Source organism: Rhipicephalus microplus, chromosome 2 (assembly GCF_043290135.1).
Source record: "Rhipicephalus microplus isolate Deutch F79 chromosome 2, USDA_Rmic, whole genome shotgun sequence".
In the NCBI taxonomy this organism is placed as follows: domain Eukaryota; kingdom Metazoa; phylum Arthropoda; class Arachnida; order Ixodida; family Ixodidae; genus Rhipicephalus; species Rhipicephalus microplus.
This window is the reverse complement of record NC_134701.1, coordinates 77,255,495-77,281,130: the sequence shown is the minus strand read 5'-3', so window position 1 is coordinate 77,281,130 and position 25,636 is coordinate 77,255,495. Positions and strand designations below refer to the sequence as shown.

General features: G+C 42.4%; 1 protein-coding gene across 12 annotated transcripts in view; it reads right to left on the bottom strand.

Annotated features, from left to right (window-relative positions):
• Positions 1-25,636, bottom strand: part of LOC119170841 (uncharacterized) — a 234,434-nt gene that overhangs the window by 72,475 nt on the left and 136,323 nt on the right. For all 12 annotated transcript variants that reach the window (XR_012893706.1, XR_012893705.1, XM_037422111.2 and 9 more), the window contains one exon: positions 21,762-21,853. Coding sequence is in view for 10 of the 12 variants with exons in the window: in XM_037422111.2 (XP_037278008.2) it covers positions 21,762-21,853 (92 nt within the window). In the remaining 2 variants the exon portion in view is untranslated. The remainder of the gene's footprint in view (positions 1-21,761; positions 21,854-25,636) is intronic.

Here is a 25,636-nt window from a genome sequence, read left to right as displayed (position 1 = left end):
GCCTCCGCCCTGTTAGATAAGCTTCAATCCATTTTAAAACATCATTACTGATACCAATTTGACGCAGCTTATAAAGCTGCGTCAGTGGTACCATGTGAAACCTTGTCAAACGCTTTTTTAAAATCGATGCAAATTACATCAGTTTGTTGGTGTTCATCCAAAGCCCGCGCAAAGTCGTGAACTTTTTCGATAATTTGTGTCACCGTGGATAGGCCCCTTCTGAAGCCATGCTGAGTGGCGCAAAGCAGCTTATTTGTTTCCAGAAAATGAATAATATGTTTAGCGATTGCGTGCTCCATGATCTTGCAGCAAACAGAGGTTAAGGATACAGGGCGGTAGTTGTTTGGATGCATACAATTTCCACTTTTAAACACGGGTATAACAGCAGCGCAACGCCAATCTTGTATAACGGGATGGCTACGTAAAGATTGTTCAAAAATAATTACCAGATAGAAAGACACCCACTCGGCGTATCGCTTTAAAAATACCGTTGGTATTCCGTTGGGGCCACAGGCTTTCTTTGGATCTAAGTTCAACAGTTGTTCAAACACGCCCTCCCGATGAAACGAAAGAGGCTCCATGGGGCATGCGCAGGAATAGTTTATCTCGTCTGCGACGGAACTTTGTGCATCTCTATTAAAGACTGAATGGAAAAACTCGTTGAAACCATCTGATATCCTTTGTGCATCTGTCGCAGGAGCATCTTGTATACTTATCTGGTCTATTTTTGATTTCTTTGCTCCCAAAAAAAACGCCAGAATTTGGTGGGCGAGCTTTTAAGGAAGTTTCCCAGCGTCTCATTGAAGAACTTTCTTTTTACTTCTGATAATGCTGTTTTTAGTCTACTGCGTGCCTGTGATAGTTCAGTTGACTTCTTTGGCTGCCTGCGTCGTCTTTTTATTCTGCGTTTCATGTGAACAATATTGTGAGTTATCCATAGATTTTGCTGTTTCTTTTTTATAACGATTTGGTACAAATGTGTCCGTGCAAGTAGCAATGATGCATTTAAAGCGCTCCCACAATTCCTCGACTGTCTCTGAGTGGGAGGCAATTTTAAATTCATTAAATGATTGGTTTAAGTAATCTAAGATCGAAGTATCATCCGCTCGCTCGTAATCTTTGACCAACAATCGTTCTTTAGACCCTAAGTCATCAGAAGGCTTGCTGGACAATGGCTGTATGTTCACCGAAATCATCTTATGATCAGATATACCTTCCTGAATTGACAGGCTATAATCTTTAATCTTGTGGGACAAAAATACCAAATCTAATAATGATCGTGATTCGGGTGTTACCCTTGTGTATTCGTTAACAATCTGTCTTAAATTTTCAAAGAAGGCAATCTCTATTAGTTTATTTGCACTCATTATCTCAGTATGTTGACTAGACAAAGCCTCCCAATCAATGTGTCCCAAGTTGAAGTCACAAGCCAATATTAGTACTGTTGGCATGAGTGCAAAGAAATTCATTAAGCTCATCTAAAAATTCAGGTGGAGTCGCTGGTGGTCTGTACACTACACCAATGAGATACGTAATGTTTTCAAATGTTATTTTACACCACACTGACTCGGACCTATCGCTGTTCACCATTATGGCTCGACAACAATCCTTTACAATAACAGCAACGCCCCCACCGCGTGCATCTCTGTCCCATCCGAAAATCCTATACCCTGGAGGTGTAATACAATCACTGATAATGCATGTGCTTAACCAAGTTTCCGTTTTTAACATGACATGGGGACTATCCGACAGCAATATGTATTCCAGGTCAGTGATTTTATAAATGATACTACGAGCATTCAAAACAATCAAGCGTAGCTATGCTTGAGGTGGCTTATTCCTTGTCGAATGCCGCGATGAGCCGGGTTTAGAACTTGTGCTTCAATGGCTTTTGTATGGGCGGTACCAATACGAACAACGATCATTTTGCACTGTGTCCCACACGTAAAGTTGCTCGTCTATTTTAATCTTGTCACCGAGCAGAGTTGTCTTTTTGCCATTTGCTCTGTCCGCAGCGGCACTCTCCCACAATTTTTTGCGAACTGCGACAGTTTCCTGCGCATAATCGTTGCTGATGCTGATAGAACTTCCTTTCAGCTTTTTGCAATGATGCAGCACACTTTTTTTTCCCGGCTGTCATAAAATTTTATTATTATGGGTCGGCATCTTGCTGCGTCTTTTCTCCCGATTCGGTGGATTCTTTCTATCGACTTTACTTCAATGCCCAGACGCTTTCCAAATATTTCATTCACAACAACTTTCCTCAAATCGGCCTCACATTCCTTGTGCTGCTCTTCAGCACCAAAAACTAGAAGATTATTTATTCTGCTACTATTTTCTAAATTTCTTTTTCATTCAGTCTGGCACGTTACCGTCTTTTCGGGATAATCAATTTTAGCTTTCATTTCCTGGAGTACTTAAAGAATATCAGATAATCGGTCTGTTTTGCTGTTCAGGGCCGAGATTTCCCCTGTAATAGCATTCAGCCTGCCATCTGATTTAGCCTGGTTGTCCAAAATAGTCTGCAATATCTGTTCTATCGGCGGTCTGCAAATAGTCTGCAATATCGGTTCTATGTTGTCATGTTCTTACATAACACACATGTCATGATTATCATGTTGACACCAGTCATATTCGTAATCCCTTGACGTCACGTAAGACCAAATTTGGTATATATAAAGCCAGTGAAACGACCACAAACACACACTGGGCGTAGCTTGCAATCATGTTTTACCTTACACACATGCCATGATCATCATGTTATGACTTGTCATATACCTTGGTCATTCATTCACGTCACGTAAAACCGAATTTGTTGTATGGGAAGGCAGCAAAACGTCCGCCAGGGCATCGTGAGCGTGGCATGTAGTCATGTTCTAACATAGAACGCATGTCATGGTTACTTACACGTGAGGGCCTGTCACTTGTGTTCACTATGCAGTCATGTCATACCGTGCAAGTTTTGCGAGTTTTTATGTCATGTGAAAGAAACCACCGCAGGAGCAGCAAGACCACAACATGCAAACCAAAACATTCGTGACGTACATGTCATTATTTTCATGCTATGGCTAATCAGTTATACTCGTCTCACAGCCATGTTATGCCGTGCAAAATTTTGTAAAGATCCCAATATCCAAACGGCCAGGAGAGCTAACAGTAGTCACTGGCTAGATATATAGATAGAGAGATAGATAGATAGATAGATAGATAGATAGATAGATAGATAGATAGATAGATAGATAGATAGATAGATAGATAGATACTCGCCGACGTTTGCTAAAAATGCTTTGAATATTATAGCTTCCAGTTTTCACGTTGAAAGGCGTGCAACTCGGCGGCTCAGTGGTTAACGCCTCACACTCTCGACGCAGAGCTTCCAAGTTCGATTCCCCGCGCCGGAGTCTTTCTCTGGATTTTTATTGCGATAGAAAAACATGGATACTCTCGGCTGGATATCGCCGCTGGCGTCGGCGTCATGCACCGCAGATGTATACGCATATATATATATATATAAATATATATATATATATATATATATATATATATATATATATATATATTGACGTAGCGAGAAAGGAAGCGCACTGGCTCCGTAGTAAAAACGGAAGCGAGAAAGGACGACGTACGAGGCAACACTTTTAATAATCACGTACGTTTCAGCTGGTGGGCCAGCCTCCGTCAGTGTGACATGTAATGTAGCTTTCATAGCCATTATATACATTTCCAAAATATTTTGGGACATGCGCAATAGCAATCGGAAGTGATTCGACATGATTATAGAAAAAGGCAAAATACATTTAGTGTGAAGATGCAATGCGTAAAGTAACATGGACACAGCGGTCACCTCTTATCGTTATAGCGACATCAGTATGAGTTAAAGAGATTTTAAAGTAAACATGGCGCATGGTGTGGAAAGCGTTATGACAACCATGCGTGTATATTGAAGTGCATGAACGAGCGGTATACATACTAAAGATAACCAGGCAAACTGCGTTTGTTAAGCAGAGAACAAGAATGGTTCGGCCGGAAACAAAAATAAGAAGTAAAATAACAGGAAATGAACTAGAAATCTCGGAAGAGTATGAGACACTTAAAGTGGTGCAAGGTAGATTAGCGAGTGTGCCTGCGTGTTCGTTTATTCCGGAGTTTAGTGTACCGAACTTGTAGATTAGAAACGACTCGCGCATTTACCGCTCATGATGTGAGCGGAAACCAGATTTCAGTACCGTTGCTTTAATATTGTCGAAAGAATGACCAGGTATTGCTAGATGTTTCGATAGAGGCAGATTTGGAAGGGTTTTGACATGCGACTTATGATTACTAAACCGAGTTCTAAACGCTGTTTCTGTATGACCAATATAGTGTAGATTACAGATATTGCATTCGAGCATGTATACTACGTTGGAGCTGTCACAATTTAGATTGCACCTGATTGTTAACTGAAAGCCAGTGGATGAACTGGTGAGAGTTTGCGCAGTTACCTTGTGCCCACACACCTTGCACCGCGACTTCCCACAAGGAGCGCAGCCATTTTGTTTACGGGCAGCGAGCTTAGACGATGAAAGAATATCACGGAGGTTACGTGCACGTCTGTACACTACTCTCGGTAGCTCTGCGAATACATTTTTAAGGCGCTTGCTTTGAGTTAATATGTTATGGTGTCGCTTCAAAATCGCGGTGACGTTCGTTTGGAGCTGACATTGAATGGGTGAGCACAAGGTTAACCTGGGTTGTACACAACGCCTTGGGGTCAGCGTTGAGCAGGTCAATTCGGTTCAGTTTGTCAGCGCGTTTTATGGCGTCATCAATTATTCCCCGTGGATATTTACGTTGAATGAGCGAACGTTTCAGATCCTGGCAATTCGAAAGGAAATCTTCGTGGTTGGAACATATTCTTTTAAACCTATGAGCTTGGCTGCACAGTATCCCTGTTTTGCAATGTCGGACGTGACTGCTATGGAAATGGAGAAGTTGATGCCTATCAGTCGGTTTGCGAAAGAGATTTGTGGAGAGCCGTCCTTCGCTAGCTGTGACGGTGACGTCAAGAAAGTTTATCGTTGTTGATGAGTAATTATGGGTGAAAGTGATAGTGGGGTGGGCATTGTTGAAATTCTTAATGAAACTTAAAAGACTTGCTTCGCCATGTGGCCAAATCATGAAGATGTCATTGATGAAGCGTTTGTAGAAGCATGGCTTCAAAGGTGAATTCTTCATGAAGTTAGCTTCCAACAGGCCCATAAAGATATTTCCGTAGTTAAGACCTATTCTAGTTCCCATAGATGTCCCGTTTGTTTGGACGCAGTGTGAGTTATTAAATACGAAGTTGTTTAGTTCTAAGATGAGCTTCATGAGAGTACCAATTGTTTCACCATCAGCTGGCTTGTCAAAGCAACAATCATCGTAAGCCTTGATGAGAGCGCAAATTCCATCGTTATGTGGAATGTTTGTGTACAAGAACGAGACTTCAAGTGTTACCAGAAAGCTATCGTCGGGAACACCTATGTCTAAAATGTCTTTTAAAAAGTGAATTTTGTCCTTTATAAATGACGAGAAAGTAGGTGGGATTCTGTTTATGAGGGTATTGACAAACCTGGATAAGTATTCAGTTACTGTTTCTATGCAAAAGATGATAGAGCATCCTGGGTTATTCACTTTATGTATCTTGGGCAGAAGATAAAGACTTTGAACGACAGGGCTGAGTGGAACGAGTGACCGGGCTATCGTTTTATCGATTTTTTCCTTTTTGTACAAGTTCTGCGAGTGCGTCCTGCAATTCGACCTTGTAGTCGTTTGTAGGATCGGTAAGGAGTGGTCTGTAAAAGTTTCGATCTGAGAACTGCCTCTCAGCTTCACCTATATAGTCACATTGATTTAGAATGACAATAGCGCCACCTTTGTCTGCCGGCTTGATTATGATGTCGGGGTTATTTGCTAGCTCTTCGAGTGCCCTTTTTTCTTTTGTTGATAGGTTATGTCGATGGAAGCACGAGTTTTGTAAGAATGTATGACATCTTGTTGTACAGCCTTAATATATAGGTCTAAGCACCTATCACGTGGCGGTGGTGGGGTCCAGTGTCTCTGCAGAGGGAGTAGCAGCCAGCTTCTGTGGTCACCTGAGTGATCGTAAAAATATTCTTTAAGGCGCTTGTTTCGGGCGAAGTTGTGAAGGTCCTTAGTAAGCTGAAACTCACTGAAACCACCGTTTGCTGGAGAAAAACTAAGGCTCTTCGATAGACAACCTATCTGCGCGACTGAAAGCTTTGCTGAAGAAAGATTTATTACATTGTCTGGCAATGCTCTTTTATCGACTGGATTTGCTCGAATATCATGGCTTGAGGAAGGCGGCATGTTGTCACGCATGTACTTCTTTTGTTTGATTGCATTTACTTTCGCAACCTTATTTTGCTGGTAAGCTACTAATTGATCAGACTCCGGTGCGGATATCTGCGAAATCGGAATCCTTTCTTTCTTAAACAGTTGTTTAACGCGTGATTTGTTATGGTCTATAACAATACGCGTCAAATTTAGCGAAGCGCTTTGTAAAACTTGTTGCCATCTCGCCTTGTGGTGAGAAGACAGCTCGGAAGTAGCTGCGTTCAGTCGAAGTTGTAACCATTGGGCACTTGGACTAAGTTAGGTATGTTGATAACGTTGACGCATGGAGCTCAGCGCGAATCCTTTTGTCTACTAGATTTCTAGCTTGCAAAAATGTTTCAGAATGTGTACAAAAGGTAGCTTTACCAATCAAAAGTGCAGGAAGTCACTTGGACACTGTGTCCCGGCCAGCATTTCTCCTCGATGGGTAGCGACGGCCAAGGTTCGGAGAAGTCTGCGTCGCACATTCGTTGAAGACATAAGAAGTGTTCCGAGGGGAGCACATCACGTCGGCATCACGTGAAGCGTTTATCAGTGGGCACTGGCTTGAATAAATGTTCAATGTCCGTGTCGGGTACTGCGAGACTCACTGGACGTAAAGTCGCGCCATGGTGAGGATGCGATTCTGGTGTGCTTGAAGCAAAGTTGGCGAAGATGGGTGGCAATAAGGGCAACGCCTTCAAAACTGGGATGCAATCCATCAGCTGCGAACACACGAAAAGGAGGCAGCCATTCAAAGCCGTGGTCGACGTAGAAGACTTTTCGCGACCGACGGCAGTAGTCTCGAAGTCCGTGGTTGAAGAAGCAGGCTTCGCTATTGCAGCGACGGATAAAATCGTGGTTGCGGCTACCACGGCGGTGGTTGATGCTTCGAGGAGGTATAGGTGTGGCGTAGACTCTAGTTATCTGAGGCAAGACATTTGCGACTTGATACAGCAATAGCCGATACTGAGTAAAGGCGATACTCGCCTTCCCGAGCGCCATGTCGTTTGTCCCAACGGGGAGCACAAGGGTTTTGGTAGTTGTGGGCACAAGGTCGACAATTCCTGTTACATCGGTGCTTCGTGCCCCGGGCTGTGAAATGAAGGCCGGGGTTCTTTCGCAGGATGGATATAATTGTTCATCAACGTAATTCATCTGCGAGTCGCCGATGACGACTATTGACGTTTCTTTTTCGGGAAATTTCCAGAAGATTGGTTTAGACGTAGGTAGTCGTTGCAGGAGCCATAGTGGTTTGGATAGACGTAGCGAGAAAGGAAGCGCACTGGCTCCGTAGTAAAAACGGAAGCGAGAAATTACGACGTACGAGGAAACACATTTATTAATCACATATGTTTCGGCTGGTGGGCCAGCCTCCGTCAGTGTGAAATGTAATGTAGCTTTTGTAGCCAATATATACGTTTCTAAAATGTTTTGGGACATGCGCAATAGCAATCGGAAGTGATTCGACATGATTATAAAAAAAGGCAAAATACATTTAGTGTGAAGATGCAATGCGTAAAGTATCATGGACACAGCTGTCACTTCTTATCGTTATAGCGACATCAGTACGAGTTTAAGAGATTTTAAAGTAAATATGGCGCATGGTGTGGAAAGCATTATGACAACCACGCGTGTAGATTGAAGTGCATGAACGAGCGGTATACATACTAAAGATAACGAGGTAAACTGAGTTTGTTAAGCAGGGAACAAGAATGGTTCTGCCGGAAACAAAAATAAGAAGTAAAATAACAGGAAATGAACTAGAAATCTCGGAAGAGTATGAGACACTTTAAGTGGTGCAAGGTAGATTAGCGAGTGTGCCTGCGTGTTCGTTTATTCCATTTATTCCAGAGTTTAGTGCACCGAACTTGTAGATTAGAAACGACTCGTGCATTTCCGCTCATGATTTGAGCGGAAACCGGATTCCAGTACCGTTTATTTAATATTGTCGAAAGAATGACCAGGTATTGCTAGATGTTTCGGTAGAGGCAGTTTGGAAGGGTTTTGACATGCGACTTATGATTATTAAACCGAGTTCTAAACGGTGTTTCTGTATGACCAGTTTACTGTAGATTACAGTTATCGCATTCGAGCATGTATACTACGTTGGAACTGTCACAACTTAGATTGCCCCTGATTGTTAACTGAAAGCGAGTGGATGAACTGGTGACAGTTTGCGTAGGGACTATGTGCCCACACACCTTGCACCACCACTTCCCACAAGGAGCGCAGCCATTTTGTTTACGGGCAGCGAGCTTAGATGATGAAAGAATATCACGGAGGTTATGTGCACATCTGTACACGACTCTCGGCGGCTCTGCGAATACATTTTTAAGGCGCTTGCTTTGAGTTAATATGTTATGGTGTCGCTTCAAAATCGGGGTGACGTTTGGAGCTGACGTTGAATGGGTGAGCACAAGGTTAACCTTAGAACTAAACAACTTTGAATTCAATAACTCGCACTACGTTCAAACAAACGGGACATCTATGGGCACTAGAGTAGGTCCTAACTACGCAAATATCTTTATGGGCCTGTTGGAAGCTAACTTCTTGGAGAATTGACCTTTAAAGCCATGCTTCTACAAACGCTTCATTGATGACATCTTCATGATTTGGCCACATGGTGAAGCAAGTCTTTTAAGTTTCGTTAGGAATTTCAACAATGCCCACCCCACCATCACTTTCACCCATAATTACTCATCAACAACGATAAACTTTCTTGACGTCACCGTCACAGCTAGCGAAGGACGGCTCTCCACAAATCTCTTTCGCAAACCGACTGATAGGCATCAACTTCTCCATTTCCATAGCAGTCACGTCCGACATTGCAAAACAGGGATACTGTGCAGCCAAGCTCATAGGTTTAAAAGAATATGTTCCAACCACGAAGATTTCCTTTCGAATTGCCAGGATCTGAAACGTTCGCTCATTCAACGTAAATATCCACAGGAAATAATTGATGACGCCATAAACACGCTGACAAACTGAACCGAATTGACCTCCTCAACGCTGACCCCAAGGCGTTGTGTACAACCCAGGTTAACCTTGTGCTGACCCATTCAAAGTCTGCTCCAAACGTCACCGCGATAATGAAGCGACACCATAACATATTCACTCAAAGCAAGCGCCTTAAAAATGTATTCGCAGAGCCACCGAGAGTCGTGTACAGACGTGCACGTAACCTCCGTGATATTCTTTCGTCGTCTAAGCTCGCTGCCTGTAAACAAAATGGCTTCGCTCCTTGTGGGAAGTCGCGGTGCAAGGTGTGTGCGCACAAGGTAACTACGCAAACTGTCACCAGTTCATCTACTGGCTTTCAGTTAACAATCAGGGGCAATCTAATTTGTGACAGTTCCAACGTAGTATACATGCTCGAATGCGATACTGTAATCTACACTATATTGGTCATACAGAAACACCGTTTAGAACTTGGTTTAGTAATCATAAGTCGCATGTCAAAACCCTTCCAAATCTGCCTCTATTGAAACATCTAGCAATACCTGGTCATTCTTTCGACAATATTAAAGCAACGGTACTGAAATCTGGTTTCCGCGCACATCATGAGCTGGAAATGCGCGAGTCGTTTCTAATCTACAAGTTCGGTACACTAAACTCCGGAATAAACGAACACGCAGGCACACTCGCTAATCTACCTTGCACCACTTAAAGTGTCTCATACTCTTCCGAGATTTCTAGTTCATTTCCTGTTATTTTACTTCTTATTTTTGTTTCCGGCCGAACCATTCTTGTTCCCTGCTTAACAAACGCAGTTTGCCTGGTCATCTTTAGTATGTATACCGCTCGTTTATGCACTTCAATATACACGCATGGTTGTTATATTGCTTTCCACCCCATGCGCCATATTTACTTTAAAATCTCTTTAACTCGTACAGATGTCGCTATAACGATAAGAGGTGACCGCTGTGTCCATGTTACTTTACGCATTGCATTTTCACACTAAATATATTTTGCCTTTTTGTATAATCATGTCAAATCACTTCCGATTGCTATTGCGCATGTCCCAAAACATTTTAAAAATGTATATAATGGCTACTAAAGCTACATTACATGTCACACTGACGAAGGCTGGCCCACCAGATGAAACGTATATGATTAATAAAAGTGTTTCCTCGTACATCGTCCTTTCTTGCTTCCGTTTTTAGTACGGAGCCTGTGCGCTTCCTTTCTCGCTACGTCTATCCAAACCACTAAGGCTCCTGCAACGACTACGTCTAAACCAATCTTCTGGAAGTTCCCCGAAAAAGAAACGTCAATAGTCGTCATCGGCGACTCGCAGATGAAGTACGTCCATAAACACTTCAATCCATCCTGCGAAGGAACCCCGGCCATCATTTCACAGCCCGGGGCACGAATCATCGATGTACGAGGAATTCTCGACCTTGTGCCCACAACTACCAAAACCCTTGTGCTCCACGTTGGGACAAACGAAATGGCGCTCGGGAAGGCGAGTATCGCCTCTACTCAGTATCGGCTATTGCTGGATCAAGTCGCAAATGCCTTGCCTCAGATAACTAGAGTCTACGCCACACTTATACCTCCTCGAAGCATCAACCACCGCCGTGGTAGCCGCAACCACGATTTTATTCGTCGCTGCAATAGCGAAGCCTGCTTCTTCAACCACGGACTTCGAGACTACTGCCGTCGGTCGCGAAAAGTCTTCTACGTCGACCACGGCTTTGAATGGGTGCCTCCTTTTCGTGTGTTCGCAGCTGATGGATTGCATCCCAGTTTTGAAGGCGTTGCCCTTATTGCCGCCCATCTTCGCCAACTTTGCTTCAAGCACACCAGAATCGCATCCTCACCATGGCGCGACTTTACGTCCAGTGAGTCTCGCAGTACCCGACACGGACATTGAACATTTATTCAAGCCAGTGGCCACTGATAAACGCTTCACGTGATGCCGACGCGATGTGCTCCCCTCGGAACACTTCTTATGTCTTCAACGAATGTGCGACGCAGATTTCTCCGAACCTTGGCCGTCGCTACCCATCGAGGAGAAATGCTGGCCGGGACACAGTGTCCAAGTGACTTCCTGCACTTTTGACTGGTAAAGCTACCTTTTGTACACATTCTGAAACATTTTTGCAAGCTAGAAATCTAGTAGACAAAAGGATTCGCGCTGAGCTCCATGCGTCAACGTTATCAACATACCTAACTTAGTCCAAAGTGCCCAAGGGTTACAACTGCGACTGAACGCAGCTACTTCCGAGCTGTCTTCTCACCACAAGGCGAGATGGCAACAAGTTTTACAAAGTGCTTCGCAAAATTTGACGTGTATTGTTATAGACCATAATAAATCACGCGCTAAACAACTGTTTCAGAAAGAAAGGATTCTGATGTCGCAGATATCCGCACCGGAGTCTGATTAATTAGTAGCTTACTAGCAAAATAAGGTTGCGAAACTAAATGCAATCAAACAAAAGAAGTACATGCGTGACAACATGCTACCCTCCTCAAGCCATGATATTCGAGCAAATCCAGTCGATAAAAGAGCATTGCCAGACAATATAATAAATCTTTCTTCAGCAAAGCTTTCAGTCGCGCAGATTGGTTGTCTATCGAAGGGCCTTAGTTTTTGTCCAGCAAACGATGGGTTCAGTGAGTTTCAGTTTACTAAGGACCTTCACAACTTTGCCCGAAACATGCGCCTTAAAGAATATTTTTACGATCACTCTAGTGACCACAGAAGCGGGCTTCTACTCCCACTGCAGAGACACTGGACCCCACCACCGCCACGTGATAGGTGCTTAGACCTATATGTTAAGGCTGTACAACAAGATGTCATAGATTCTTACAAAACTCGTGCTCCCCATCAACATAACCTATGAACGAAAGAAAAAAGGGCACTCGAAGAGCTAGCGAATAACCCCGACATCATAATCAAGCCGGCAAACAAAGGTGGCGCTATTGTCTTTCTTAATCAATGTGACTATATAAGTGAAGCTGAGAGGCAGCTCTCAGATCGAAACTTCTGCAGACCACTCTCTACCGATCCTATAAACGACTACAAGTCGAATTGCAGGACGCACTCGCACAACTTGTACAAAAAGGAAAAAATCGATAAAACGATAGCCCGGTCACTCGTTCCACTCAGCCCTGTCGTTCAAAGTCTTTATCTTCTGCCCAAGATACATAAAGTGAATAACCCAGGACGCCCTATCATCTCTGGCATAGGAACATTAACTGAATACTTATCCAGGTTTGTCGATAGCCTCATAAACAGGATCCCACCTACTTTCTCGTCATTTATAAAGGACACAAATCACTTTTTAAAAGACAATTTAGACATAGGTGTTCCCGACGATAGCTTTCTGGTTTTTTTATTTATTTATTTTCACATACTGTTAACCCTTTGCAGGGTTATTACAGGAGTGGGAGCGAAGGGGAACAAAGAAAAACAGAAACATTCACATCAATAGTAACAATCAATTTTGGACCGAGTAGCCTTTCTCAACAAGTTCAAATTAAGGAGGCTGCATGAACGAGTTAAAGTGGTAGTGGGCGCATTATACATATTTTACACCCGTTGAAAAGAAAAGAAGGATAATAAATCATAGCTGTAAAAGTTGGTGCAAATACAAATGTTGGCAAGCAAGTCAATTCAAGGAAGTACACAAGGAAATGAAAATACAATACATACTATGTAATCAGCGTTATGATTAAGTGCTATGTGTATTTTGCAACATTGCTAGAAAGTCATCAACTGTACGCTGTTCGGCTATAAGTCGGTCAAGAGCATTCCATTCTCGAATGCATCTAGGAAAAAAAGAATAATAGAATGTGTTATTGTTGCAAGAGTACTCTTGGAGTGTGTGATCATGTGTGTGACGTGTTTGCCTTGTTGTCTTGGTTTTCACGTATTTAGCGTGGTCTATTTTAAGACAGTTGTGCAATAACAGGTATAAGAACTTTAGGCGATGAATTTTTGCTCGACTTTCGAGTGTCGGCAAATCTGCGTGGCGTAGTAATTGTGTTGGGGAGTCGAGGCGACGATACCGGTTAAAAATAAATCTAATCGCTTTGCGCTGGACTCTTTCAAGCGTGCTGATACCACTATCCGTGAATGGAAACCAGATTATGCTCGCATACTCCAAGATTGGTCTGACAAGTGTGACGTATGCTAGAAGCTTAGTGTCGCGGTCAGCGTGGCGCAGCGTCCGCTTAAGGAAGAATAATTTTTTTAAGGCTTTCTCGGCTATGTTTTCTAGGTGCACTGTCCAACTGAGATCGGAAGTTATAGTCACACCAAGATATTTATACTGGCTTACATTTCGTAGCACGATGTTGTTGTAACCGTAATGGAAAGGTAGGCGTGATTTCTTTTTTGTTACTTGCATGGCGACTGTTTTGTCAGAATTAATCACCATTTGCCAGTTAGAACACCATCGTACAACGTCGTTCAGGGCATCGTTCAGTTCAGTTTGGTCTCTGGAGCTTTTAACCTGTTTGTACAATATGCAGTCGTCTGCAAAAAGCCTAATGTTTGCGTTAATGTTGACTGTTAGATCGTTTATGAATAGAAGAAATAATATCGGTGCCAAGACGGATCCCTGAGGAACACCGGACGTAACGTTTAATGTGTCAGAGACGTGATCACTGCAGTGTACAAATTGTTGGCGACCGGACAAATAGTTGGATATCCAACGGGTCACTGGCCCATCCCCGAGTTTGCAAACCAGCTGGAAAACTAGCTTTTCATGGGAAACCCGGTCGAACGCTTTTGAAAAATCCATAAAGATTATATCAATTTGGGAGTGTTGATTAATGGCTTCGGCCAGATCGTGAATTGTTTCAGCTAGTTGCGTTACGGTCGATAGGCCTCTCCGAAAACCGTGTTGGTTGGGGTGTAATAGGTTATTTTCTTCGACAAACTTTGTAATGAATTTAAGGATAATGTGCTCGAGTAGCTTACAGCTAGTGCAAGTTAAAGAAATGGGCCTGTAGTTTGATGGAGTCGATTTGTCCCCAGATTTATGCACTGGGATTATTTTTGCAAGTTTCCATTCAGAGGGAATCTGCGAATCTTGAATAGATTTTGTAAATAGTAAGCGCAGGTACTTACTAACCGGTTCCGCATACCGTTTGAGAAAAGCGTTCGGTATCCCATCTGGACCACAACTCTTTTTATCATCGAGGTTTAACAGCAGATTCAGTATACCGCTTTCAGTTATTTCCGGAGTTTTAGATAACTTCTTGTCAGTGGGTGGCCTAATCTCGGGATGATGCACTAGCCCATTATCGATCGTAAAGACGGACTGAAAGTAGCGGTTGAAATTGTCTGCCTTATCTTTTGTGTCTATCGAGGGGGAGGCGTTTTGGCCACTGTGTTTGCCACTTACATAGCGCCAAAATTTTCCTGGCGAGGTTTTGATGAATTTTGCTAGCGTGGTACCAAAATAGTGAATTTTTGAAGAGCGTACTTTGCATTTCAGTGTTCTTGATAAAGTGGCGATCTGAGCGGTGTAGCCAGCTCGTGAGCTAGACCTCCTAGCTTTCCTCAGCCTACTGATTTTACGTTTTATATGAATTATGTCACGTGTGATCCAGGCATTATGCTTTCTTGTAATTTTTCGCTGTGTGGGGACAAAGTTCTCAATGCAATGAATGACACGTGCCTTGAATTGTAACCATATGTGATCCATTGATAAATTTTTGTCCATGCAAAGATCATAGAAGGCAAGAAATTCGTGATTAAGATATGTTATTATTGCTGCGTCGTCTGCTCTGTTAAAGGCAAGAACGTGTCTACCGGGGCTATGGATTCTAGAAAGACCAGATAGAGGCAGTGTGCATAGGACTGAGTTGTGATCAGATATTCCGTCTAAGATTTCGATGCGCGCCTGGTCTTCTGGAAAATGGTCACTAACGAGCACAACATCTAGAATAGAGCTGGATACGCCCTGTACACGTGTGGGGACGCGCACCAGTTGTTCGAGGTTAAAATTGAACAACATATCTAATATGACGTCATTTGCAGCACTTCGCACTTTTTTTGATGACCATTCTATTTCAGGCAGATTGAGATCTCCAGCCATGATGATCATACCACCCGTCACGTGATCGTGCATATAATCCAGAAGAAGTTCCAGATAACTTGTCTCAGCATTAGGTGGTCGGTAAATAACTCCAACAAATACACAGCCCTTTTGCAGCTGCACTTTGCACCACACCGCTTCAATGCTAGGGTTGCCCGGTAAGACAGAGTAGCGCAATTCCTTCTTGAAAAAAAGTGCCACGCCCCCTCCTCTAGTCTCTCTATCTTTGCGCACAATCACATAACCTGGCGGCGTGACCTCATGGTCTAGGATGTCCGAGTACAGCCATGTTTCCGTGACAGCAACTATGTCAGGTTTAATTTCTAGAAGGAGAGCTTCGAATTGATCTACTTTATTTACAAGACTACGTGCGTTCACATTCAACAGGGTTACTTCTGTCGACTTCGAGTGACTCTTTTTTCTATGCCAACTTCGTTTTTTTTCACTGCAATTATATCTTCTCGTTCACTATCCCAAGCAAAAAGTTGACCGTTGATTCGCACTTTATCACGCACCAGTGACACCCTTTCTTGCCTGTCCCGGTGTTCTTTCGTTCGACCCCACAGTTTCTTTCTAATGTCCCGAGTATTACGAGAAAAATCTTCACTGATAGAGAAACCTGAGCCCTTCAGCTTTGAACACTGTCTGAGGATTGAAACTTTGTCTCGATGATCGAGTAGTCTTAGAATAATGGGTCTGGGTCTAGATATACCAACTGGCTTCTTTTTTCCTAGACGGTGGATTATTTCGATTCCCTTGGTTTTTATCTGTAGCACACCATCTAAAATCTTCTTTTCGACCAACTCGACAAGCATGTCTGGCGATTCATTTTGTTGTTCTTCAGCACCATAAATGACAAGGTTGGACCGACGGCTCCGGTTTTCTAGATCATCCACTTTCATTTGCATAGCCTTTAGGTTTTTTTCTAAGTTAGATATTCGTTTATTGCACTCAGTGACCTGTTTTTCAAGGCCAGTTATCTTTTCAAGTTTTTTGTCAATCGCGTCAAGTCTGGTGTTTGTTGCGGATTTTTCTTTCTTAATATCTTGAATGTCTCCTGCAATTTGCTTTAACTGTTCGGCTATGGCATCTAGTGCAGGGCCTGGGTTCAACTCAACATCTCCGCTCAACAGTAGCAATAAGCGCAAGGAAACAATCAGTTTACAAAAGGCTTCACGAAGCGACCGTGGGCACGGCAGCAGAATTAGGCAGACATCGTTACTGCGAAATGACTTGACATAGCGTCTGCTCACCTGCGGGATAAACAGGAACGGGTTTGAAGGCTGCATCTTTACGACGCCGCCGTGCCCACTGCCGATTGTATACTTCAAGTGGTAACACTTGAAGTATCGTCTTTGTACACACACATTCCACACAACGATGGAATTTGCGCTCTTATCAAGGCTTACGATGATTGTTGCTTTGACAAGCCAGCTGATGGTCAAACCATTGGTACTCTCATGAAGCTCATCTTAGAACTAAACAACTTCGAATTCAATAACTCGGACGGCATCCAAACAAATGGGACATCTATGGGCACTAGAGTAGGTCCTAACTACGCAAATATCTTTATGGGCCTGTTGGAAGCTAACTTCATGGAGAATTCACCTTTGAAGCCATGCTTCTACAAACGCTTCATCGATGACATCTTCATGATTTGGCCACAAGGCGAAGCAAGTCTTTTAAGTTTCGTTAGGAATTTCAACAATACCCACCCCGCCATCACTTTCACTCATAATCACTCATCAACAACGATAAACTTTCTTGACGTCACCGTCACAGCTAGCGAAGGAAAGCTCTCCACAAATCTCTTTCGCAAACCGACTGATAGGCATCAACTCCTCCATTTTCATAGCAGTCAGGTCCGACATTGCAAAACAGGGATACTGTACAGCCAAGCTCATAGGTTTAAAAGAATATGTTCCAACCACGAAGATTTCCTTTCGAATTGCTAGGATCTGAAACGTTCGCTCATTCAACGTAAATATCCACGGGGAATAATTGATGACGCCATAAAACGCGCTGACAAACTAAACCGAATTGACCTGCTCAACGCTGACCCCAAGGCGTTGTGTACAACCCAGGTTAACCTTGTGCTCACCTATTCAACGTCAGCTCCAAACGTCACCGCGATTTTGAAGCGACACCATAACATATTAACTTAAAGCAAGCGCCTTAAAAATGTATTCGCAGAGCTACCGAGAGTAGTGTACCGACGTGCACGTAACCTCCGTGATATTCTTTCATCGTCTAAGCTCGCTGCCCGTAAACAAAATGGCTGCGCTCCTTGTGGGAAGTCGTGGTGCAAGGTGTGTGCGCACATGGTAACTGCGCAAACTCTCACCAGTTCATCCACTGGCTTTCAGTTAACAATCAGGTGCAATATAAATTGTGACAGCTCCAACGTAGTATACATGCTCGAATGCAATATCTGTAATCTACACTATATTGGTCATACAGAAACACCGTTTAGAACTCGGTTTAGTAATCATAAGTCGCATGTCAAAACCCTTCCAAATCTGCCTCTATCGAAACATCTAGCAATACCTGGTCATTCCTTCGACAATATTAAAGCAACGGTACTGGAATCCGGTTTCCGCTCACATCATGAGCGGAAAATGCGTGAGTCGTTTCTAATCTACAAGTTCGGTACACTAAACTCTGGAATAAACGAACACGCAGGCAGACTCGCTAATCTACCTTGCACCACGTAAAGTGTCTCATACCCTTCCGAGATTTCTAGTTCATTTCCTGTTATTTTACTTCTTATTTTTGTTTTCGGCCGAACCATTCTTGTTCCCTGCTTAACAAGCGCAGTTTACCTGGTTATCTTTAGTATGTATACCGCTAGTTCATGCACTTCAATATACACACATGGTTGTCATAATGCTTTCCACCCCATGCGCCATATTTACTTTAAAATCTCTATAACTCGTACTGATGTCGCTATAACAATAAGAGGTGACCGCTGTGTCCATGTTACTTTATGCATTGCATCTTCACACTAAATGTATTTTGCCTTTTTGTATAATCATGTCGAATCACTTCCGATTGCTATTGCGCATGTCCCAAAATACTTTAGAAATGTATATAATGGCTACGAAAGCTACATTACATGTCACACTGACGAAGGCTTGCCCACCAGCCGAAACGTATGTGAATAATAAAAGTGTTTCCTCGTACATCGTCCTTTCTCACTTCCGTATATATATATATATATATATATATATATATATATATATATATATATATATATATATATATATGAAAACGCAACAAAGAAAAAAATCCTGGAAAAAAAAGACATTGACGCGTGGATTCGAACGTGGGACCTCCGCGGCGGTAATGCGAGGCGTTATCACTGAGCCACCGTTGGGTACCTCCTTCGATATTCAAACGGCGCGGTGTTTATTTACCACTTACCGCTGTTGTCGGGCATATCGGTGGGGAACGTGTTTTCAGCATTATTAGTAAGATTTATCAGTTAGCATGCAGCAGCTCTAATCTCTTACGCGTACTTTGGCCCGCGTAGGGAATAAGGGGTAGTATGGCTGTATGCTCAATCGCACGCCCTTATTTCTTCACTGGGGAGGATCGTACGTCTCGTACGTTTTCGATGTAGCCACCGGGCGCACAAAGGTCACTGCAATCCTTCCACATTCTTCGTTTGCGAAAAAAGCGCGCTTTTCAGACGGGGCGAAGTAAGAACAGAGACGCTTATTTGCGTGCATCTGTACCTGTGAGAACGTTTCGTGCCTCATTTGTGCGTGAGAAACGTGGAGAACGTTTCGATCTGCTCACCAATCTGCGCGTGGCCTTCCGAGTCGGTGCTATCGCGTTCTATGTTTCAAAACTTTGCGGCAAAGCCGTGACTTTTTTTCTTGTGTTTTCATATATATATATATATATATTGGCTATACTGTCTGTTATATCTCATTATTCTTGTGTTGAAACACGGAAATACGAGCCCTTAGGTATACACTTCTTCCCCTTATTTTATATATATATATATATATGTATATATATATATATATATATATATATATATATATATATACATATATATATATATATATATATATATATATATATATATATATATATATATATATATATATATATATACATATATATATATATATATATATATATATATATATATATATATATATATATATATATATATATATATATATATATATATATATATATACTCTGAGTGACGGTGACGCGGGCGGGCAAATCCAGCCGAGAGTGTCCTTATAATGACTATCGCAATAAAATGCAGCCGCTGCTGCAGTGATTACATCCCGTGACCTGCGGGTCAGCAGCCGAGTACCTTTGCCACTGGACCACCACGGCGGGGCGAAAATTCGCTAAGAAAAAAGTACATAATGTTGCCTTTATCCTTATTAAATACATACGCGAATCAAGCTGGCCAAATATATGACGCATGCATACCTGAAGCATGCTGCTAGGCCGTATTATAAACTAAATGATTAGTGCAGTAAACACAACTTTGTTGTAAAACAGTTAATAAGGCGTGCTTGTGCTTACCCTAACAAGCATGTGCTGAAGAGCCATCAGCACTTCACTGAGACAGCTTCCTCGTGCTAAAGAAGTTCCTTTCTGCAATGACAGACTTTTAGACTGGTAGTTTGCGAACAAACTCTGGCTTTTGGCTATTTTAGAGAATTCCGTTAGTGCGCAGGTTGCAATCGCATTCCACTCTAAAGTCTACTACGACATTCGTCTCTGCATCGGCAAATATGTCTACCCTCTGCTATCTAGAACGTCCTTTCACTCAACGCTCCATCTTCAATTGAGGAAGCCGATGGTAGCACCATCTCTAGGTGGAGAAAACAACAACATATTAGCGATACTCTGCTGCGATTCTTCCGTAGCGCAACATCATTTCCAGCCGAGCAGTGGCGAAGTGCTCAACTTTGTCAATTGAAGGGTGAAAGTCGAGTCGAGGAGCATTTGTGAATACGGCGGTTTAACTCTCAAAGCTAACTCTCTGCTAGGATATTTCTGTAAGCAATCGTCTGTAAGCAAGAAAAATGAAACGTGGCGAATTCTGGCGAAAATTCCAGAACACACTTGTATATCAAAGGCTGGGCGGAGAATAACAAAACAAAGTTATGCTTTACGCAATTCACGGTTAGTGGTACTATATAAATTCGAATTATTTGTGGCATCCGCCTTAAAATACTTTTCTGCGCTTGACTTCGCTCATAGTCCAGTCTCTACACGAGTTCGTTGGCTGCGAAAGTAAATATTGAAAGTTTGTGTCGGTGTCCTACATCGCTTGACATACATAAATTTATTGTCATGTGTTTGCCATCCTTTTGTATTTTTTTTATTTCTTCCTCTTTGTATGCTTTGTCTTCTGCAGTTTTATTATTAGCCATTGCTTCCTGTTTTTTTTTCGTTTCTATACCTGGTATTTTCTGCGTTGCAAAGAACGCACTCATTTTTTTGCTGCTGAAGCTAAGCCATCGTTTCGGTATGCTCGAAAAAGAAGAGGAAGAAGAATTCTGGAAATTAACTTGCGTTCAGTAGGCTAGTTATGTAGCGTTACGCCAAGAAATGATGACAGCATACTAGAGTGCGGCCCCTAAAGTGATCTGCACCTAGAAAAAATATGAAATGTAGCAACCATTCGAACCTAGATCTCGAGCGTCGCCACCGAGCACTATACCACTGATTCAGACGACTGGACAAAACTATTTAACTGACGCAGTGTTTACGGGAACCTTGTCTGGAAAGTAATCGTGTTCGCAGATGTGACATAGTGGGCCAATAGTGAAATAGCAACGAGGCGTCACGCAATGTGAAATGTGTAAGGAGTGCGTTGTTCCAAGTTGTCAATGAATTACGAAGAGATTCTGTATATTCTCTATTGTAACCAGGCACAGTTTTAATGAAGTGCATAAAATTCACAGGCGCATAGTGGGTGTCCCGCTTTCTTCAGAATGCTGATTAAGGGTCACTAGTGAGTAATACACTACCTTGCAAAGTACCTGGGATTTTCGGTGCAGTGACTATCTTACAACTCAACGCGCAGTAACTCCATAAGCGGCTAGAAAATCTGCTCATAGAGCTTTTGCTTAGTGCGGAATCTTCCTTGCGCGCTTCGCAATAAATTTATTCGAAATAACTAGATTCTGTGTGAGTACGACAAGTGTGAATCGAATTTTGAAATTGTGGCTTCTTTATATGTGGACTTCTAAAATAGCTTCCTACTGGTCTACGTGACTGTGACTTGTTCTTATTACTTCGTGAAGAGGGCTGAGGCTGAGATAATATTTTGAGAAAGGGCTGACCGCATTTTGCGGTACTTACTTCTTCAACAGTGTTAATTGTTATCTGTGCATTGGCAACTTCTTTAAGAGTACTTGTTCCGTGTGCTTGTTCCAGGTCATCAGATATTGTTTCTTGAAAAAAAAAGAAGAGGCATAAGTAACTTTAGTTTAAAAGTATAAAATACACAAGTTCTAATTAGTACTTTTTGAAGCACTGTGCCTGCCTTGGCCAAAAATGACTCTTTCAATCTATGTAGTCACTTGCCAGTAGGTAATATTTGGCTTTCTGCTAGGGCTCGAACGTCAAATACGCGTGCAGTAAAATAAACTGTTTTAAAAGAAATGCTGCATGTGATGTTCTTATATACAAAATGAGGAACCTTTTTCTCCCCTTCATTTCTTCCCCAGTGCAGGGTAGCAAACCGGACGTGCTTCTGGTTAACCTCCCTGCCTTTCCTTGCATCTTTAACCCTCTTTCTTTTGAAAAAGGGAGCAAAATACTCTGAAAGGAATTATTACATTGTAGATCTCAAGGGCATTTATGAAAGTGATTTCCCGGCAACCAGAGCATATGCAGCAGAACCGGGAGGCCTCCTGAAGAGATGGCCTGTCAAGTGTTTTTTCGACATACGAACAAAATACCATAAGCTTTGTTGTGGTATGTTGTTACCTAAAGGAAATAGTAAGCAGATGATTTGGTGAACGAGAGTGTTGCTTGTTCGGCAAACTAATACACACCCAAAGACACAAAAGTCAATAAAACGTGAAAAAATCGAAATGCAGTGAGATGCACAAGCAGAGTGCACAGAGAGGTGGCTACTAAGGAGTCATGTTTTTTAAAAAAAACACCTCCTCCGAAGTACACTCAGGGCATGCGCAAAAATGGCACCCTACCAGAGAATTCGCCTATATTCTACACCTGTTCAATAAAGTCACACTCTTTACAACTCAAAAGCACAGATGCAGTAATTACGCATTTTATGAACCAAGTATCTAAATATGAAACGCGTCAACAATGCTCTTCGCGTTGAGCCTAACCAAAATGAATGAATTTTGAAAGATGGGTGTGCAACCACACTGTTTACTTTGTAGTGGAAGGTTACTACCAGTGACAGAGGATATAACATTTCAATTTTCCTGCAAACGAACGTTAATGCACTGACCAGGTTTCCCAATGTCCTTCTAATCGCAACTAAGGTAAATGCTACACACCCCACATGTTTCACATACGCAATATTTCTTGACCTGTTTGATATTACATTCTTTGGGTTGAGCTGAGCAACTGTTTTACACAAACGTCTGAGTTTGCTTCGGGCGATGCAAACAATTCTAATGTCATTTCTGGTAGCAGCAGTTTTTCATCCTACGAGAGATGCTGCGTACGCATGACGTAACGACAAGCTTCTTTTTCATTTTCTCTCGTGCATCATGATCACTCTGTGTTTTCATTTGGGGCCCCTAAAGAAACCTTTAGCCACTTTGATTATCAAAGTCTTACGGTAGCATGCCACCAGAAGCCTATTTGGTTGCGGAGAAATCCGAAGACCTGTTAACGACTCTAAAACCTATCCTAAAATCTGAAAAGTGAAGAAAAAACTGGTTCAGCTACTGCAGGATCTTCACCGCGAGTTCTTTTTAAAGTTAGTTAGAAAGAGCAAAGGTGAAGTACTCTCTCTCATTTTTATGCTTATGACACGTGAACGTGAGTGCCCCATAAAAACCCTTCTCACAGAAGAAGACTCGTAGCAGACGCTTGTTGGAATATTCCGGCTAGGTTATCTCAATGCGCTAGAACTTGAGTGTTCATGTGACATTGACAGATTGAATGTGGTAGTTGAAGCTTAGAGGTCAGAAGTTCTAGTGGCGAACACAGCTTTCTCTGTAGACATTGAGGAGTGTTTTCATTCTGTGCCACATGGCGAACTGTTGGCAGTTGTGCGCGAGGCCATTGAAACCCATGAAGCAACCACTTTTAAACGCACGTGTGACATTTAAACTTCGAGCTTCATTAGACGTTTGATCTTTTACTTCTCGGCAACATTTTCCCCCTTTTAAAGCAGCTTGTTTTGGCAAAAAAATGGTGTTAGCATTGGATACTTTGCAGTATTTTTATTCTAAATTCGACTCACGCTTGCGTGATAGTCTTGATGATGAACAAGTCGCCCGTGTTTTTAGATATTTCGATGACTTTTTGTTCCTCTAAATATGGGAGGTGGTATTGTTGTCGCTGAAGTCATTCATAACGTCATATCAATGTTTCTATCCTGTGGCCCACCGTTGCGTTTTACTCATGAAGCACGTGAAGAAAACTTCAATCGGTTTCTGGAAATGTCTCTCTTTTTTTCTCCTCAGTGCAACATGTGCTAGATCTATAATTCAGACACGAAAAAAGATTTCTTTTACCCTAAAACACCCTCCACACTAAACTAGTCAGAAGGGCTATCGCCAATGTATGCTTGGCAAATGCGGTGGCTAAGGGCTGCACCCACTTATTGCAAGATAGTAATGTTCAGCAGTAGAATGGGATTCTGGCAGCTCGCTACGCTAAAGCTTCATTCTCCATTGTGGCTGAAGACTTTTTTAAGTGTCTCAAGTTGAAACACAGGGCTCAGTGTGGAGTTTGAGACAACGTGAAAAAAAGAACCTTGTTTTTATGCAGTACGTACGCGGCATCTCACCCAGGTTGGAACAGGTTGTTGTCAGGAATGATAGGCTATGGTCTGGCCTGCACCAAGCAAGCTCGAAGGTCTATCTAAGAGAGATGTGCAGCGTGGCAGACAAAGCGGAGCTTGCGGCATAAAAAAGTGAAGAAACACTATGAATTAGACACACGTGTGATATATTGCGTTTCGCCCAGCTGCAATAAGAAGTGTATTGGCAAATACGGTCGGTGCCTTAACGTACGTTTGTGGAAGCCTGAAAATATTTTACCCTCTGTCACTTCTGGTAGATTTCCGCTACAATCTATGCAGTGTGGTTGTACGCTCAAGTTGGCAAAGGCATTCATTTTAGGTAATTCTAAGGCTCAACGTGAAAGAGAACTGATTGAAGGGTACCAATTTTAGAAGCTTGAGAAAAAATGTTCAAGAGTTCCTTTTGCGTTTTTCACCCGTAAACGGTACGACTTTCTTAAACAGTGGTGATTTGCATGTATAAGATAAGCTCGGACATCAATAGTAGGGTGCCGTTTTTGCGCATGCTTTGTAGGAACTCAGTAGGTGGCTTGGTTTTGTAACAAACGTCAGCTCTGAATAACCACTTCTGTGTTAGCTGTATCTGTTGTTGCCTCTCAGATTTTTATTGTTTTTGGACGCTTTAGTTGCTTTTTTGCGTTACCGATTTTGTGCACAATTGTCAGTTTGTAGTTCCTAAGTGTTCACAAAATTTTTTAAATCACTCCATTTATTTCTGTCCTAAAATAAAAACAACCACTTTCTGTTTATACTGGAAATAAAACGTATCCCGCTCAAGATTCATCAGTGCCCAAAATTTGTGGCTGAAATCCCTCGCCTCTCCTCGTACTTCTTCGAAACTGACGTCCATAGGCTAATAAGCCGTCACAATGCAAATTATTAGTGGTTTGAAAAACATGACTAATAATTCCAATTATTCCTGTTCTGGCCAGTTTGGCCAACTTGATGCAAGATAATGGGTACACACAGCGTTCACCTCCACCTTAAGTATTGAGTGTTCCCGATGCAGGGTACTTCTTAAAGAGGCATTGCAAAACTATTTCAGCGTGGCCAGAAAATGGTGTCGATCGGTAGTACAGGCTCCCGAAATAAAGCCAGCCGAATATTATGGTGCAGCACGCGGCATGATATTCACAATACATGATCACAAGCAGCTAAAATTGCTTTCTCTTCTCGCGACAAATGGCAGAAGACGCTCAAAAATCACTCTCGCAAGCACATC